The 15,941-nt window shown below is 42.1% G+C and overlaps 1 protein-coding gene and 1 long non-coding RNA gene across 2 annotated transcripts in view; both read left to right on the top strand.

Moving 5' to 3' along the window:
- The window catches only part of PRKAR2B (protein kinase cAMP-dependent type II regulatory subunit beta), a 90,209-nt gene that overhangs the window by 64,109 nt on the left and 10,159 nt on the right, over window positions 1–15,941 (top strand). Inside the window, exons 4-6 of the mRNA XM_035020359.1 lie at window positions 844–927; window positions 9,589–9,695; window positions 12,776–12,929. Coding sequence (XP_034876250.1) covers window positions 844–927; window positions 9,589–9,695; window positions 12,776–12,929 — 345 coding nt within the window. The remainder of the gene's footprint in view (window positions 1–843; window positions 928–9,588; window positions 9,696–12,775; window positions 12,930–15,941) is intronic.
- LOC118020624 lies at window positions 12,939–15,447 on the top strand. Its single transcript, XR_004681964.1, has 2 exons — window positions 12,939–13,478; window positions 14,263–15,447. It is a non-coding gene; the product is annotated as an uncharacterized LOC118020624 (long non-coding RNA).

Below are 15,941 nucleotides of genomic sequence, written 5' to 3'. Positions count from 1 at the left end.
TAGTTACAAACTACCAATGTTCACAAAAGAATGGGCCTTTTGGTTCATGTGGGTTGAGCCTTCCACTCGTCAAAAGAGGCTCTGGAGAGTTGACACGCCACACTTACAGAGGGCATTCTGTTGGTCTTCGCCCTCCTGGGATGATGCTTTAGGAAGAATAGACTACACTGGTTCTCTTTGAGCTCATTCTAAATTGAGCACACCAGGACTGTTGGATTCATCTTTCCTCAAATCCACACTCTAGGTACATCACCCTGTGTTTACGTGCTCCCTTTGGAAAACCACTCTCTGTGGGGATAGTTACATACATAGTGTGTAAAAATATATTTAACATCTAATGCAATATACGTGTAAGAATTTATTGACTTCGAGAGACCGTCACATTTCAAAGGAAAGGTCTACATCCTAAAAGATTATCCCACTCAGTGGTAGAGTATGAAACAGTGATAGAGAATATCGAGAGAGTATTAAACAGAATGAAGGCAGTCTCTAGACCTTCAGCATAGCCATTGTGGCCTCTTGTCCTTCTGTATGTTCCCACTGGCTGGGAGCTTTGGGGTCTTTAGTGAATAGCCAATCACAGGCCTTTACAAAATGAACTTGCTAACCTGGGGGAAAACACCCGTTTGAAAAACATTCCAGCGCTCTGTTGATGAGTGTGCCCCGCCTTCCCAGACAAGACTGTACTACTTGCCCTTACTTAGGGGGCTGATAGCTTGTGTCTGGTCCCCTAAAGTGAACCTCAGCACTGACAGTTCTTCCCTCTGACGTCCTGCTGGGAAGTTTCATCCCTTATCATAAGATGAGTAGACTAATTTGTTTGTTAATTTGGTGTCCTTTTAGATTATACATCCCAAAACTGATGATCAAAGAAATCGATTGCAAGAGGCTTGCAAAGACATCCTGCTGTTTAAGAACCTGGATCCGGTAAGCTACATCTCAGTGACCAGAAATGGTTTTTTTTTTTCAGCATCAGAGTAAAGAACGGTTGCAGGGTCTTGGATTTTACCCTCCCAACAGGTTAACGCCACCCGGGATGATGTAAAGGCCCCCCCCTCCAAGATGCCTGCCTGTGTGGTAGTTTGTGTTCCAGGAGAGCAAGGCTAAGCTTGGGAGGTGCATATCCTTGAAGCTGTGAGCACACAGGCCTGCCTGCCCCCTTGTCTGCAGAAGACATTATCTCATCCCTCCAGGTTACTTTACAAGAGTAGCCCTGAGAAACGGCCCAGATGAAGAGAGGGTTGCACCTTGCGTTCCTTGTACATCCGGCAGGAATGTGCAGGGCGGCGCAGGGCCCACGGTGGACTGCCTCTCTCACCGACTCGTGATAGTAATGATATTTTAGTGTCTAACTTTTGTATTATATGTATTTTAAAAGCAACATTTTACTTCGTTTTAAAGGTGGAGGGATTTTTTTTCTTTGTAAGGATTTTGAAATTTCTGGTATTTAGTTCTGGTTTGGTTTTTTTCTAGAAACCCCTGTCCCGTGAGCATGTGATTCACATTTTGCCCTGTGCTCGGACCTAAATGTTCTCTTCCTTCATCTCACATTATGCTTCTTTATTGCTAGGTGATTGTTTGGGTTGCCATGATCCTGCTGCCATGACCCAAATGTGGAAACTGAGTCAACTCCTGTAGCTTACCTCAACTTTTTTTTTTAAAGTTTTGAGGGTTTTTCTTAGATTTTATGTATTTATTAGAGAGCGAGAGTGAGGACACGAGCAGGGGGAGGGGCAGAGGGAGAGGCAGGCTCCCCGCTGAGCAGGGAGCCCGATGTGGGGCTCGATCCCAGGACCCTGGGACCATGACCTGAGCTGAAGGCAGGTGCTTAACAACTGAGCCACCCAGATGCCTCTTACCTCAACTTTTTTTTGGTCAAACGCAGCATCTTAATAGTTTTCAGATCGATGCCCTAGAACATTAAATTAAAATCTTTTTAAGATGGGGTTTTCTTAAAGTCATTTTTATAAAGAGGAAGGTACTGTATCTACACTGGGTCATAGGACACCCTGAAACATTTTTTAAAGATCTTTTGTTTCTAATACCACATGTTTCTGTCATGTCCTCCAGGAACACGGATTACATTTTGTGACTTTGGAGATGTTGTTTAGGACCACGTGTATATAAGTTTTGTCCAGTTTGACCCAGGTCCTCTAGAATTCTTACTGAGTTTGTAAAACTGTGAGCTCTAAAGAATGGGGTTGTTGGTTGTTTGCTCTAATAATGGAAGATTAAGAAATGAAATTAAGGGGTGCCTGGGTGGCTTAGTCAGTTAAGCATCTTACTCCTGATTTCAGCTCAAGTCATGATCTCAGGGTTGTGAGATCAAGCCCTGCATTGGGATCGTGGAGCCTGCTTAAGATTCTCTCTCTCTCTCTCTCTCCTTCTGTCCCTCCTTTCTCTCTTTCTCGGTCTCTCTCTCTCTCTCCCCTTCCCTCCAAAAAAAAAAAAAGAGAGAGAAATGGAATTAAGATAGAAAATTTAAGAATTTAATTTAGGAATGGAAATATTTTCTTATAGTATTAAATGCTAGAATAAGTGACTGAAGGGAATTTGTAAAATTTTGATGGGCTTCCACATAACCCCTCATCTCATTTATCTAGAATGATAATGACTCTGTGACATAAAGGACACTAAAATTATGTGATTTCTAATAATCTTCCACCAATAGGAGTCCAAATAATGATTAGTGGAAAGATACAACTTTGTGTGTGTGTGGTATTAGAATTAAACTAATTTAGTATTTAACTCTTTCCTCCAGATACACAGAGAGGACAGCTGTAAAATTAATGCTCAATTTTACCTTTAGGGGTAGGCTTCAGCTAAGGAGATTTCTCTATTTTTCGACTAGAACTTTACGTGGGAGAATTTCAGAGCTCACCAGAAGCAGGGCTGCTCACACTTTTCCTGTGTCTGTCTGTCACCAGAGGATCTTGTTCGGAAGGCACAGTCTGGTTCAGTAGGTGTGTGGTGGAGCCTGAGAGCATTTCTCACCGGCTCTCAGGTGAGACCGGGGGTCCTGGCCCCCAGCCACGCTTCCTGTAGCAAGAACAAGCGCCGGCCGTGAAGGGCTCCAGCTCCAGATTTGGGTGACTACCACGTGTTACTCCGTGTGCATACTTTCCTGTTGCATCGAAGCCATGTTTCCGTGCTTCAGCAGTGACTGTCTGGTGCTCTCTGGTGCCCGTGTGCCCGGTGATAAACAGACGGGCGTCAGATGGCTGCCAGGCGTGTTTTCCGGAGATGCTGCTGCCCCTTCGGTCTCCTCCTTTCTTGCCATTTCACCTTTAACTCTTTTAAAGGCACTGTGAAAATTTTGGATGCATTTAAAATAATTTTTAAAAGGCTTTCACTAGTATATTCTGGCCAGGAACAGCTTTACCTAATTAAAGTGGTGATTTTTATAAACAGTAAATTTTCTTTTAAAAGATTTTATTTATTTATTTGACAGAGAGAGAGTGAGTGAGAGAGGGAACACAAGCAGGGGGAGTGGGAGAGGGAGAAGCAGGCTCCCCGCCAAGCAGGGAGCCCGATGCGGGGCTTGATCCCAGGAACCTGGGATCATGACCCAAGCTGAAGGCAGACGCTTAAAGGCAGACGCTTAAAGGCAGACGTTTAACGACTGAGCCACCCAGGCTCCCCTTATTTATTTATTTATTTATTTTAATTTTATTTATTTATTTCAGAGACAGAGGGAGAGCAAGAGAGCATGGGGAGGGGCGGAGGAAGAAGCAGGCTCCCCGCTGAGCAAGAAGCCCCAAGCGGGACTGGGTCCCTGGACCCTGATACCATGACCTGAGCTGAAGGCAGATGCTTAACCAACTAAGCCACCCAGGCACCCGAAACAGTAAATTTTTTTTAGCCTTTTTTGGCTTCTATGTTGAAGGTCTTCAGTATATGTATTTTAAAGGCCAGTTCTTGGGGTGGGGGGATCACAAAGTTACCAAATTCATGAATTATCATTACTGGATATTTTATAGGGAAGAAGCAGATATATTTACGTAGTTACTTCCAAAAGATGTTTTTTTAAAAATGAGAGCTCAAGCTATCTTGATTTATTTCCCTACATTTCTGGAAATAATGCAAAATATAGATGGGTAAAAGTTTATTCTTCTCAACAGATTACTACCTGGAATAAATAAAAACCTCCCCAAACATGGCAGATTGAAGATTTTAGCTTAAGCTCGTGTTTTTTAAACAGTCTTCTAGTGTTTCACGATACACATTTTTTTCCTACAATAACCCAGATGCATTTAAAGTGGATTACATATTCAACTCCAATAACCTGCTTATACAACAGCTCCTTTCACTTTGATGCCCAGACTGCTTACCGTGCTCGGAAGCCCATGTAAAGCCTTTTTAGGGACGCCGCAGAAATACTCAGGCATGGCTCTTGTCCTCTTGGAACTTATAATTTGATGAGGGATTCAAAAGCAGTTTGGTGCAACATGATCCATGCTGTGATGGAGTCAGGACAGCTGTGTGAGGAGAGGGTCTCTCCGCCCCACCTGGGGATTTAGGGAGCTGGGGAGGCCATGCGAGCTGAGCTGCAGAGAGTGAGTAGGAAGGAGAGTGCCCGTGGGAGGAAAGCCCAGGGAGTGTTCTCACGGGAGCCCGCACCAGCAGACACGGTGGTGAGAGCTCAGATGTGTGTGTGCTATGTCATCGGGGACCCTTCTTGAATGCCACCCTGTAGTGTCGGCCACATGCTGGAGGCAGTAGGAAGTCACTGTTGAAACTTTTTTTTTTTAAGATTTTATTTATGTATATGACAGAGAGAGACATACAGCGAGAGAGGGAACACAAGCAGGGGGAGTGGGAGAGGGAGGAGCAGGCTTCCCACCGAGCAGGGAGCCCGATGCGGGGCTCGATCCCCGGACCCTGGGATCATGACCTGAGCCGAAGGCAGACGTTAACAACTGAGCCACCCAGGCGCCCCACCGTTGAAACATTTTAAGCAGAGAAATGAACAATCGAATGTGTCTGAGGTCACTGCAGTGGCAGGATGGAAGGTAGAAGGGCGGGAAATAGGCTTAGGGAAGGGGACGGAGGACGGTTTCATAAAATATTCAGGATTAGCCGAAGTTGGCACTTCGGGACCGACCGATTTGTGACCTGTTGGAAAGGGTCTAGGATGACTCCCACTGTCTCGCTGGAATGAACACGAGCTGGTACCTTTTTCTGAAACAGGAAAATTTAGAGGAGGAAGGAAAGCAGTAAATACTAACTAGAAAGGAGAATGATCTTGGCCTTTTACGTACTATCCCATCTGAATTCCCTGAAGTCATTGTTTAGCTTGGAAATCTGGCACCTCCTAGGCCTCTGAATATTTTTCCTGGGAGGGCTGTATATTCCTATGTTTGAGCACAGCATTTATAATTATTAATCTCTTTGAAGATATCCTTTTCATGAATATTTTAATGCTCGACTCAGTAGGCCATTTTTCTTCTGAAATATTTCTAATTTGAGGCAAACTGAAATAATTTTCCTATGCTCCATGATAGGTTCTTTCATTAATGGAGAGTAAATAGTTGTTTTTGAAGTTAGAGACCTTTCATCGAGCTCGAATTTGCATTCTGTAGAATAAGATGTGGATTTCCTACTGTAGTTGTCAGTCATTGGGATAAGCCTCTGCATATTAAATATTTCCTAAGTTCTTTTCACTCTGTGCATAATTATGGGGAAATTACATTTTGATTGATTAGAACAGACACCTGTCACAGTGAGAAGTTCTAGAAGAAATGATTGTTCTGTATTTTACCAGGAATTACTTTTTTTATATATCATGTGTGAATTCCTAAGCTTTATAATGTTTTAAAATGCAGCTAAATACCAAGACAACAAAAAAATTTACTAGAGCAGTGTATTTCATTTTTGTTTTTTCTCCATTTGACATTTAGAGAAAGAGCTAATCAATAAAGCTGATATTCTCTCTCCATCTGGACTAAAAGAGTTGGAATATAAATAGTAAGTGCAACAAAATATTAGTAAACCATTTAATCAAACTTCATAATTTTGATAGGTGACCATATGCTGCCTGGTTGATGAACTCATTTGGGTAAAATGGTCCCCGTGGGGCCAATTAGCCGCACATCCAGACGGCATTGCCACACTGGCTTCATCTTCCACAGGGCTTCCTGTTTCACAAGTAGGTGTCAGAGCTCACGCAGGGACCGAGGGAGGGGACGAAAACCCCTTCCTGCAGGACCCACCCCCATGTTCCTCCAAAAGCTTTGCTTAGCCCACGGGAAGATGCAGTAGTATGTTCTCTGTTCAGATGGAGAGCTCGGGTTTTTTAATTAAAAGTTCTAAGTCTGTGTGTGTACACAGTTTATGAAAATCCAAAAAGAACAAAAGAGTAGTTAGGGAGAGAAAATCTCCCTCGCACCCCAGCTTCTCAGGAGCCACACATGTTTTGAGCATTCTCATGGGTATTTTTCCAGGGTTATGCTTTGTACAGAGCAGTATGTTGTTGTTTTTAAATTTCAGTGACAGCAGACTCTCCATAGTGTCCTGCCCCATTCTTCTTTTTACTTAGCAATATATCTGTATTTGTAGAGGTTCTGTATTCTTTTTAAAAATTATTTGTGTCAGGGAGGTGCCTAGGTGGCTCAGTCGGTTAAGCATCTGCTTTCAGCTCAGGTCATGGTCCCAGGGTCCTGGGATCGAGTCCCGCAGCGGGCTCCCTGTTGAGCGGGGAGCCTGCTTCTCCCTCTGCCTGCCGCTCCTTGTGCTTCTGCTCTCTCTCTCTCTGTCAAATAAAAAATAAAAAAGCTTTACAAAAATTATTTGTGGTAGTATGATTTTATAAAAGTTTAAATTGGTAACATTTATGTATTATAAAGCTGAATGAGGCAAACGCATTAACATTTTGCTTTTGTATCATTTATTAAATTCGTATATATAACCAAGGAGGGCCCACATCATCAAAATAATATTGCAAAAGAAGAGCAAAGTTGGAGGACTCACACTTGCCAATTTCAAAACTTTTGCTACAGGGGCACCTGGGTGGCTCAGATGGTTAAGCATCCAGCTCTTGGTTTTAGCTCAGGTCATGATCTCAGGGTTGTGAGATCGAGCCCCACGTCAGGCTTCATGCTCAACGGGGAGTCTGCTTGAGATTCTCTCTCTCCCTCTGCCCCTTCCCCCTTTCTCTCTAAAATAAATAAATAAATCTAAAAAAAAAAAAAAAAAACCTGTACTACAGAACTCCAGGAATAAAACAACGTGTTACTAGCCTGGATAGACACATAGAACAGTGAAATAGAATTGAGAGTCTAGAAACAAACCTATACATTTGATTTATACATTTGATTTGATATCCATTTGATTTTTGATGAGAGTGCCAAGACCATTCAATGGGGAAAGAAGAGTCCCTTCAACAAATGGTGCTGGGACAACTGGATATCCCACACACACAGGAACCAAGTTGGACCCCTCCTTTACACTGTACACAAAAATTAACTCAAAATGGATCCAAGACCTAAATGTAAGCTCCCAAACTATAAAAACTCTTAGAAGAAAACACAAGGGTAAGTCTTCATGACCTTGGATTTATTTAGCAGTGGATTCTTAGGTGGACTCCAAAAACAAGAATATGAAAAGAAAAGAAAGAAATTGAACTTCATAAAAAATTTTAAAAATGTGTGCATTAAAGGACATTATTGAAAAAAGTGAAAGACATTCTACCGAATGGGAGAAAATAGTTGCAAATCATATATATATATAATGGCCAAATATCCAAAAATATATAAAGAACTCTTACAACTCAATAACAAAATAACAACCCAACTTAAAATTAGGCAAAATACTTGAATAGACATTTCTCCAAAAAAGATATACAAATGACCAATAAGCACATGCAGATATTCTCAACATAGCTAGTCATTAGGGAGATGCCAATCCTGAAACCACAATGAAATACCAGCCCAGCACTACTAAGGTGGGTATAATTTTTTTTTTTAAGAAGGGAAAATAACAAGTGTTGGCGAGGATGTGGAAAAATTGGAACCCTAGTACTTTGCTTGTGGGAAAGAAAATGGTTTAGGCACTGTGGAAAACAGCTTGGCAGTTGCTCAAAAAGTTCTAGAATTACCATATGACTTAGTAGTTCCACTCCTTGGTATAACCCAGAAGAATTGACATAAATATTCAAACAAATACTTGAATATGAATGTTCAGTAGCCCCACTATTCACAGTAGCCAAAAGCGAAACAATCCAAATGTCCATTGACAGATGAATGGATAAACAAATTGTGGTATATTTACAGTGGAATATTATTCATCCATAAAAGAGGAATAAAGTAGGATATATCCAGAACAAGGATGAACCTCGAAAACCTTATGCTGAGTGAAATAAGGCAGAAGTAACAGGTCACGTTGTATGATTGCATTGTAGGAAATATCCAGATTAGGGGAATCCATAGAGATAGAAAACAGGTAGGTGTTGCCAGGGGCCAGTGAGGGGAGAATAGCGAAGTGACTGCTTAGTGGGCACAGGGCTTCTTTTTGGGGTGATGAAAACTAAGAAGTGGTGGTTGCACAACTTTGTGGCCCCTGAATTGTTCACTTAACCATAGTTAATTTTATGAGAAATTTAACCTCACGAAAAAATTATGTATATATAATTCATCTGAGCACCTTGGTTTCCATTAGTTTCAATATTTAATGGCTCAGATACACTTTGAGGAGGCAGTTAAATCAGTGGTTTACAGAATCAATCACTGAAGCACTTCCACAAAGTCCCTGGGTTCCACAAAACCCAGTTTGAGAAACACTAAACCCTTTTGTCTGTTTGACGGTCTTTGAATTTTTCCTGTATTTGTTCTGAGGAAAGATTTCTTCACCTTCTAGTTTATTCTCACTAGCTGACGTTTATCCTTAAGCCTTGTCAACCACATGTTAGCAGAATAAAAATTTTATGTAGTTAGGTAGTTTTTGAAGAATAGGTTTGACATTTCTGGCTTCAGTGTTAATAAATCTGTCCTACGGAGGTAAATGGTTGCTTCTTGAAGAGAACTATAGTGGTAAAGAACAGTGATAACAAATTTGCCATAGTCCATTTTGGATTTGCCTATGTTGTTTTTCTGTTCTGTTTTTTTTTATTTTTGGTGCTAAAACCAAACAGGATTGGAGCCAGAATTTGAATTCACTAAGTATTTAGTTCTAGTGATGACTAAACATAGGGAAGTTTTAAAAACAATCTTTAAAAGGCATTTGCAGTCGTTCTTTATGAACCTGGTCATTTTAGTTGCCAAGGTTCTATTTCATGTATAAGGTATATGGTGTTCGGTGGTTCGTTTTTCAATATATTACAGTGGTGATCGTTGTGCTGAAATATTCTGAAATAGCTAATTATAATTACTTTCAGGTACTGAATATGAAAGGAAATACATAATCATCTCATTTGTTAGGTGATGAGAACAACTGTGCTGTGTATTTTTTCTTTTTTTGACAAGATTTAATGGCAGTGATGATACTTCTGTTTCTTCAAGCTGGTTCACAGAAATATAAAGCCGATTACGGTTAGTTAAAGGAAAATATTGTAGACAAACATAAGGACTGTATCTTTTCTTTTTTAAAAAATAGGAGCAGATGTCTCAAGTGTTAGATGCCATGTTTGAAAAACTGGTCAAAGAAGGGGAGCATGTAATTGATCAAGGCGATGATGGTGACAACTTCTACGTGATCGATAGGTAAGTTTTGCGTAACCTCACTGCTGAAATGTAATGACCCTTCCATATAAATTCTCAGCGGTTCTTATAACGACTGGCAAATTAATACTTGATAGTTGCTGTTACCTCTTTATTCTTTTTACTCCATAATACGCCCTGGAAGCCTGCTGTGAATACGTGTGGTGAAACCACATTAGATCATGAAAAGACGCCTAGTTTATAGAAGAACGGATGATTTTGCTTAGTTAAATCTATAAATCTCAGTCATTTACTGTGTGCTGCCTTTGGCTTGAGAAGACGCCTGTTACACTTAGGAGGGAGGCAGAGCGCAGCATCTGGGGTGTTGAATCATATAACTCAATCTGTTCTTTTTTTATTAACGATAAAGTAAAACATGCACATGGTAGAGAGGGTAGTTTATGTTCTTTCCAGAAGTTGTTTATGCATTCTTGTGCATTAAAAACATAGAGAAGTTATTTTAAAACACCGTAGAGAGATTATTTTATTTAAATGAGAAGGTGGGCATTCATATTGAAAATGCAATTTCAGAAAACATCTTTACTTTGTCATAGAAGAGCGTGCTTTTTAAAAAAATTTTTCATTATGTTAATCACCATACATTTCATCATTAGTTTTTGATGTAGTGTTCCATGGCTCATTGTTTGCATATAACACCCAGTGCTCCATGCAGAACGTGCCCTCTTTAACACCCATCACCAGGCTGACCCATCCTCCCACCCACCTCCCCTCTAGAACCCTCAGTTTGTTTCTCACAGTCCATCGAAAGAAGAGCGTGCTTGAAGCAATACTTAGGTAAGAGCCCTGACTGTACTGGGGGAGCAGTCTGAATGGAGGCTATATTTCCTCACTTTGGTAAAGTGATGCTGAAGTGCCCCTCCCGTTTGGGGGGCCACACAGGTCATCTCCCAGCCTGGCCAGATTCATTGGGTTGCATTTGCTTCTCTGGGTAGAGTTGTGCTCAGCTCAGAGCCTTGTGGAAAATCACACCCCATCTGTCTGCACAGCCTCATTTCTTGACGTGGCTCTGTGGTTGGCATCTGTCCCGTATCAGCAGTCATGCATGCTCTCCGCGTGGAGGACTCTCACTGACTCCCCCGTTTCCTCGTCTTAATGCTGTGCTGACCTGTAGAGCTGTCGCTGAGGGCTGGGCTGAGCTCTCTGATTTTAGAACAGACCCACTTATTCCACGTATAAATTAAAGTCTTGATTTTCATATCCTTAACAGCTTTCATCAGGGAAACACCTCAGAAATGCACTCAGCTGTTACACTGTATTTAACTGTAGGGTATATGGCAAACTGAAATATGGTTAAAAACTCCATTACGTTTCCCGGTTCGCTTAGATCCTAATCACCCCCTTGACAGATGAAAACTCCCAGGCACACGGAAGTGACAGGAGTCAGCGAAGGTCAGCCAGCCTGGCATCCGGGTCTCCTGGCCACTGTTCGTGGTCTTTCCGTGGCTCCACTCTGCCCCACGCTTCACATTATCGGGAAGAAATGTGTATGAGAAGGGGTACAGGCTTCAGACCACGTGCTGGCAGCTGGACTGGAGGCTTATTTTACTTCTCATCAGCACATTTGTCGTACTTTATTCTGTTCCAAGTAGAAAATGTATAAAATGGTTTTGGTGCTAAAGTGTAAATAGTGTTAATAGAAGAATTAGTCTGAACTTGAAAAACAGTCATGAAACCCATTCTAGAAGGTATCCTTGAAAAACCCTTCTATCCATGAACGTCAAGCCAGTTATTCTCTTATTCGTTAACGTATCTTGTGTTTTTTGCTTTTGTTTTATCTTTACCATTCATAATCCTTTTCCTAATCTTAGATTTTTTTTTTTTTTTTTTGAGAGAGAGAGAGAATGAGAGACAGAGAGCATGAGAGGGAGGAGGGTCAGAGGGAGAAGCAGACTCCCCGCCGAGCAGGGAGCCCGATGCGGGGCTCGATCCCGGGACTCCAGGATCATGACCTGAGCCGAAGGCAGTCGCTTAACCAACTGAGCCACCCAGGCGCCCTCCTTTTCCTAATCTTAAAAGCTCTCCCTTTTTTGTCTTTGTTAGGGGTTTAGCCAAGAGAATAAAGCCAAAGAATTTCTGTTGTCTGTGCTCCCAGGTGTTTCAGCAAGACCTGAAGCCATGTTCTCTGATAAAACACAGTGTATGGGGAGACTGTCGTCCACAGGAAGAATGTAGTTCTGTAGATACGGGGTCTGTGAAATGCGTAGGACAGCGCCAGGCAGACGGTGGGCTGCTTGCTTAGAACATGAACCCAAATAAAAGATAAGCACAAAATAAAAAGACCTTCAAAAAGACCAGGACCAGATATTCAGTCTGAATTTCTACATTTTGCTCTAGGTTGGGGGTCGGTCTGCAGTAAAGCCCCGGATGATGTGAAGAGCAAACTCTTTAGGCTGTGAGGCCATGTGGTCTCAGCTGCTCAGCTCTGCTGCTGTGGTTCGTACACATGAGCCATCAAGAAGGCGCAGGCGAACCCGTGTGTTTGTGTGGTAAAACTTTATTCATGAAAGCAGGCAGCCAGTCCGGGGGCCTTGCTCTGCCGGCCCTTCCTTAGATGATACAAGAGCCTTGTAAGTGCTGTATAGTAGGGCTGACCAAGTTGTTAGAGCTCTGTTCTTTTAAAAAAAAGTTATTTTCTTCTGATTTCAAGAGTAATACGTGTTCTCTTTAGACACAAAAACTCCTAAAACATCCTTCACTGTTCTTACACTCAGAGATGATTGCAGTCAGCTTCTTCAGAAGGATGTCCGTGCATATTCTGTTTGGTTGGAGTCTCATTTTATCACTTGCTTTATTATTATAAACTTTGATCGTTCGGTCTCATTTCCCCCCGGCAGGCACATGTCTGGTCCTTACCGCAGTCTAGCTGATGTCCTCTTCCTGCTTGTCTGGCACGGATGTTTTCTCTGGCACATATCGATGTCCTTTTATCACCTGTCATCAGAGGAGAACGGGAAGCTGGAAAGGAGATTTCGTCGCACACAGCTCTTCTCTGAAATGATGTACTCTTGTCATGAGATTTGACTTGGGTTACTTTTACCTCTTCCTTTCCATCTGTCCAACAGAGGAACATTCGATATCTATGTGAAATGCGATGGTGTCGGAAGGTGTGTGGGGAATTACGATAACCGCGGGAGTTTCGGTGAACTGGCCTTAATGTACAATACGCCCCGAGCAGCTACCATCACTGCTACCTCTCCTGGTGCTCTGTGGGGTTTGGTGAGTGAGAGATCTATTTCACCCGAGTGTTACTTAGGAAAACTGTTATGACGGAAGCCAGGCAGGTGGAGTCTTTTGGTTCTAGTAGGTGGATTTCTTTGCGATCCTCCTCGGTCATTGGGGTATTTATTAAGCAGCTGCTGGATGCTGCACTTCTGGGTGCTGGGTTAAATCTTCATGTTCTTTCCCAGGGAAGTCAGGAGCTTAACCTCCTGGTCCTGGGAAAGACACTCAGATCTGAAATACTCCTCTTTTACCCACCCTTAAAAACCAGCCACCCAGACAATTGAACAAGGCCTCCAGCGCGGTTTTCTTAGGTAGCTTTCTGGGGTATGACATGATCTGTGCTTCCCCAGGTGTGGTCCCCTGACCAGGAGCACCTGTATCACCTGGGCACTTTGCAGGAAATGCAGATTCTGGCCCCACCCCCTTACTGATTTGGGCCCACCGAATCAGAAGCTCTGGAGATGGGGCGCAGCGATCTGTGCTTGAGCAAACCCACCACGTGACTCGGATGCATGCTAGAGTTTGAGAAGCCTCCATAAACAGGTTCTCTTGGTGTGCTTTAAAGTGATAACAGCTTTGCCTCGAAAGCAGCTGGGTAGCATTAAAATACTTGATGCCTCTGTTTCTCACCTGGATGCACATCAGAATTACTTGAAGGTGGGGGAGGGGGTGGAAATGTTAAAAAAATTCCTCTTGCTGAAGCTCCACCACAGACCAATTTAATCAGACCCTGCCGGGGTGGGACCTGGGCTTTTAAAATTGTTAATGGTGATATTTCTATAAGACTTAAAAGTTGGTTTGAAGACATTTGGATGAGGTGGGAAGGGAGATTCTTTTCATACGTGGTATCAGGATGCCGAGTAGCTGATTCTAGAAGGCGGTCTCCGATGTGCTTATGGATCACCTGGGAATATAGTTAAAACGCAGATCCTGATTCACTGGATCTGGAATGAGGCTTATGATTTGCATTTCTCATAAGCTCCCAGGAGACCCCATTGCTGTTCTGCCCAGAGCACACTTTAAGCAGTGCTGAGTTTAGGACGTTTGCAGTGCTTGTATTTTCTTTTTAAATTGTTGAAAACGGCCCACTCTCTAGTTGCAACATGTATTTATTAGATTAGTTCTCTCAAAAATCCTTTTGTGGAAGGAGAAGAGGTTGAGAGAATAGGACGACTATTTGCAGTCTGGGTCCCAAGGACCTTATGTAGCTTTACACAAGTAACCCGTTACTCCCTGTCGACTCAGCCATTTAACTCTGAAGTCGGTTCAGCTGATAAAAATCTCTTGCTCAGAGAAACCATACATACCATACATTTCTTCTTATTAGAATCAGGCGGTTACTGTTGCCGTGGTAAAAATGTGATGAGTCACATTTTAAGTTGTACAAGAAAATTTGGAATTGTTTCACACGAGAAGAAACCCGTCGTGGTCTGGCGTGTTTTAAGGACTGTTGAAGATTCGAATACCCAAAGCCAGCAAAGTAAGAAACCCCAAACCAGACCGGGCTAGGTCCATAGGACCTGTTTGCCAGTTATCGGAGTGGTTGGCTCCATCTAGAGTCCGCCGTGACCTGTTCCATTAAGGAAGGCATTCGCTGAAAAGTTCGGTCATTCGGATGAGGTTGCCAGCCAGGGTCAGAGGGGTGCGCAGTCTGGAAGCTGCCTCCCACACATCCTTGGAACAAGGTCACATGTGTAGCAGGTTGGCCCCTCTGAGTACTCATAATTTGCAGCCCTGGCAGAAACCTTAAACTGGGTACCAAGGCCCAGCATTTCCCAGTGTGCGTGGTACTTAAGCCATCAAGGATTGAGCATTTTCAGAGATTTTTACTTATCTATGCATGTTATTCAGGTGGGCAGTTTGTGATGATCACCTTGGGGTATGTGCCTAAGTGCAGGAACTTTTTAAAAATTAGAATTAACCTATCACTTAATCCTTCAAATATGTTTTTTAAGAGCCATTTACTGAACTATCCCCTTTCCAGGGAAAGTCAAGTAGAAAAGATGTTTTTCTTTTAAGGCCAGCACATTGGAGCTCTGTCATATAAATGCAGGTAGAAAGATAAGCAGATCCCAAGAGAAAAGTCCTTTGTTAGACTAGTCTAACTTTGTAAATAGTACTCGGTCACTGTCAGCCTTAAGGGTTAACTGATGAGCGTGAACCTGCCGATGATTCAGAAAGGCAATTATTGAAATGACAAGGATGAAAACATTTGAAATGGGACTTTGTGGATTTTAATTATATGTCACAGTGGGTGTGAAGAGGTGGGCCACTAACACAATTTTTCCCGAGACAAATACCTCATTGTGGTTAATTTTTAATCACTAAACTATTTCTCGTCTTCTCTGTCTTGCAATAAACTCTGTCCATAAAATGGTGTTGAAGCTGGTTCCCAAACCTGATTATATATCAGAATCACTTGGAGAGCTTTTATGACCTATAGGTTAGTGAGCCCTACACGCAGACATTGTTCGAGTCATTGAAGTCTGGGGTCTGAGAACCGTTTTTTTAATACTATAGCTGATTCTGATGCAGACCCAAGCTTGGAAATTATTTCAATAATTTTACTAATTATCTTGCACATTTTTCTCTTTTAAAAAAGTTATTAGGATTACAACTCCAAATTACAACCCTTGTCAAATTGTAATAAACTAAATTGGGGAACGGGATGTTTGCTTTCCTAGAGACTTACATCCATGCTGGCATTTTCCTCCATCCCACCAGTTCAGCTAAATTCAGCCTCACTGCGTCGGACAGTAATTTAATAATTAATGAACATAACACAGTTTTATTGGATATTAAAGTGGTGTAATTGTTGATCAGTATATGACAAACCAACATAATTCTGGGAGATCTTAACTAAGCACCATTATAAATAATGTCTTACAGGGATTTTTTCAAAATAAAGTTTGTAGGAAAACCATTTTTTGAGCTGTTTGTTATCTTTAAAATTTTCCCTAGTTTCCTAATTGAGTTCTGTATCTTTGAGGTTAAGTAGTATAAACA

The sequence above is a fragment of the Mirounga leonina genome, unplaced genomic scaffold (genome assembly GCF_011800145.1).
Source record: "Mirounga leonina isolate KUSES-001 unplaced genomic scaffold, KU_Mleo_1.0 Mir_174, whole genome shotgun sequence".
NCBI lineage: Eukaryota > Metazoa > Chordata > Mammalia > Carnivora > Phocidae > Mirounga > Mirounga leonina.
Note: the sequence above shows the minus strand (reverse complement) of the source record. Positions and strands in the feature narration are given on the sequence as shown.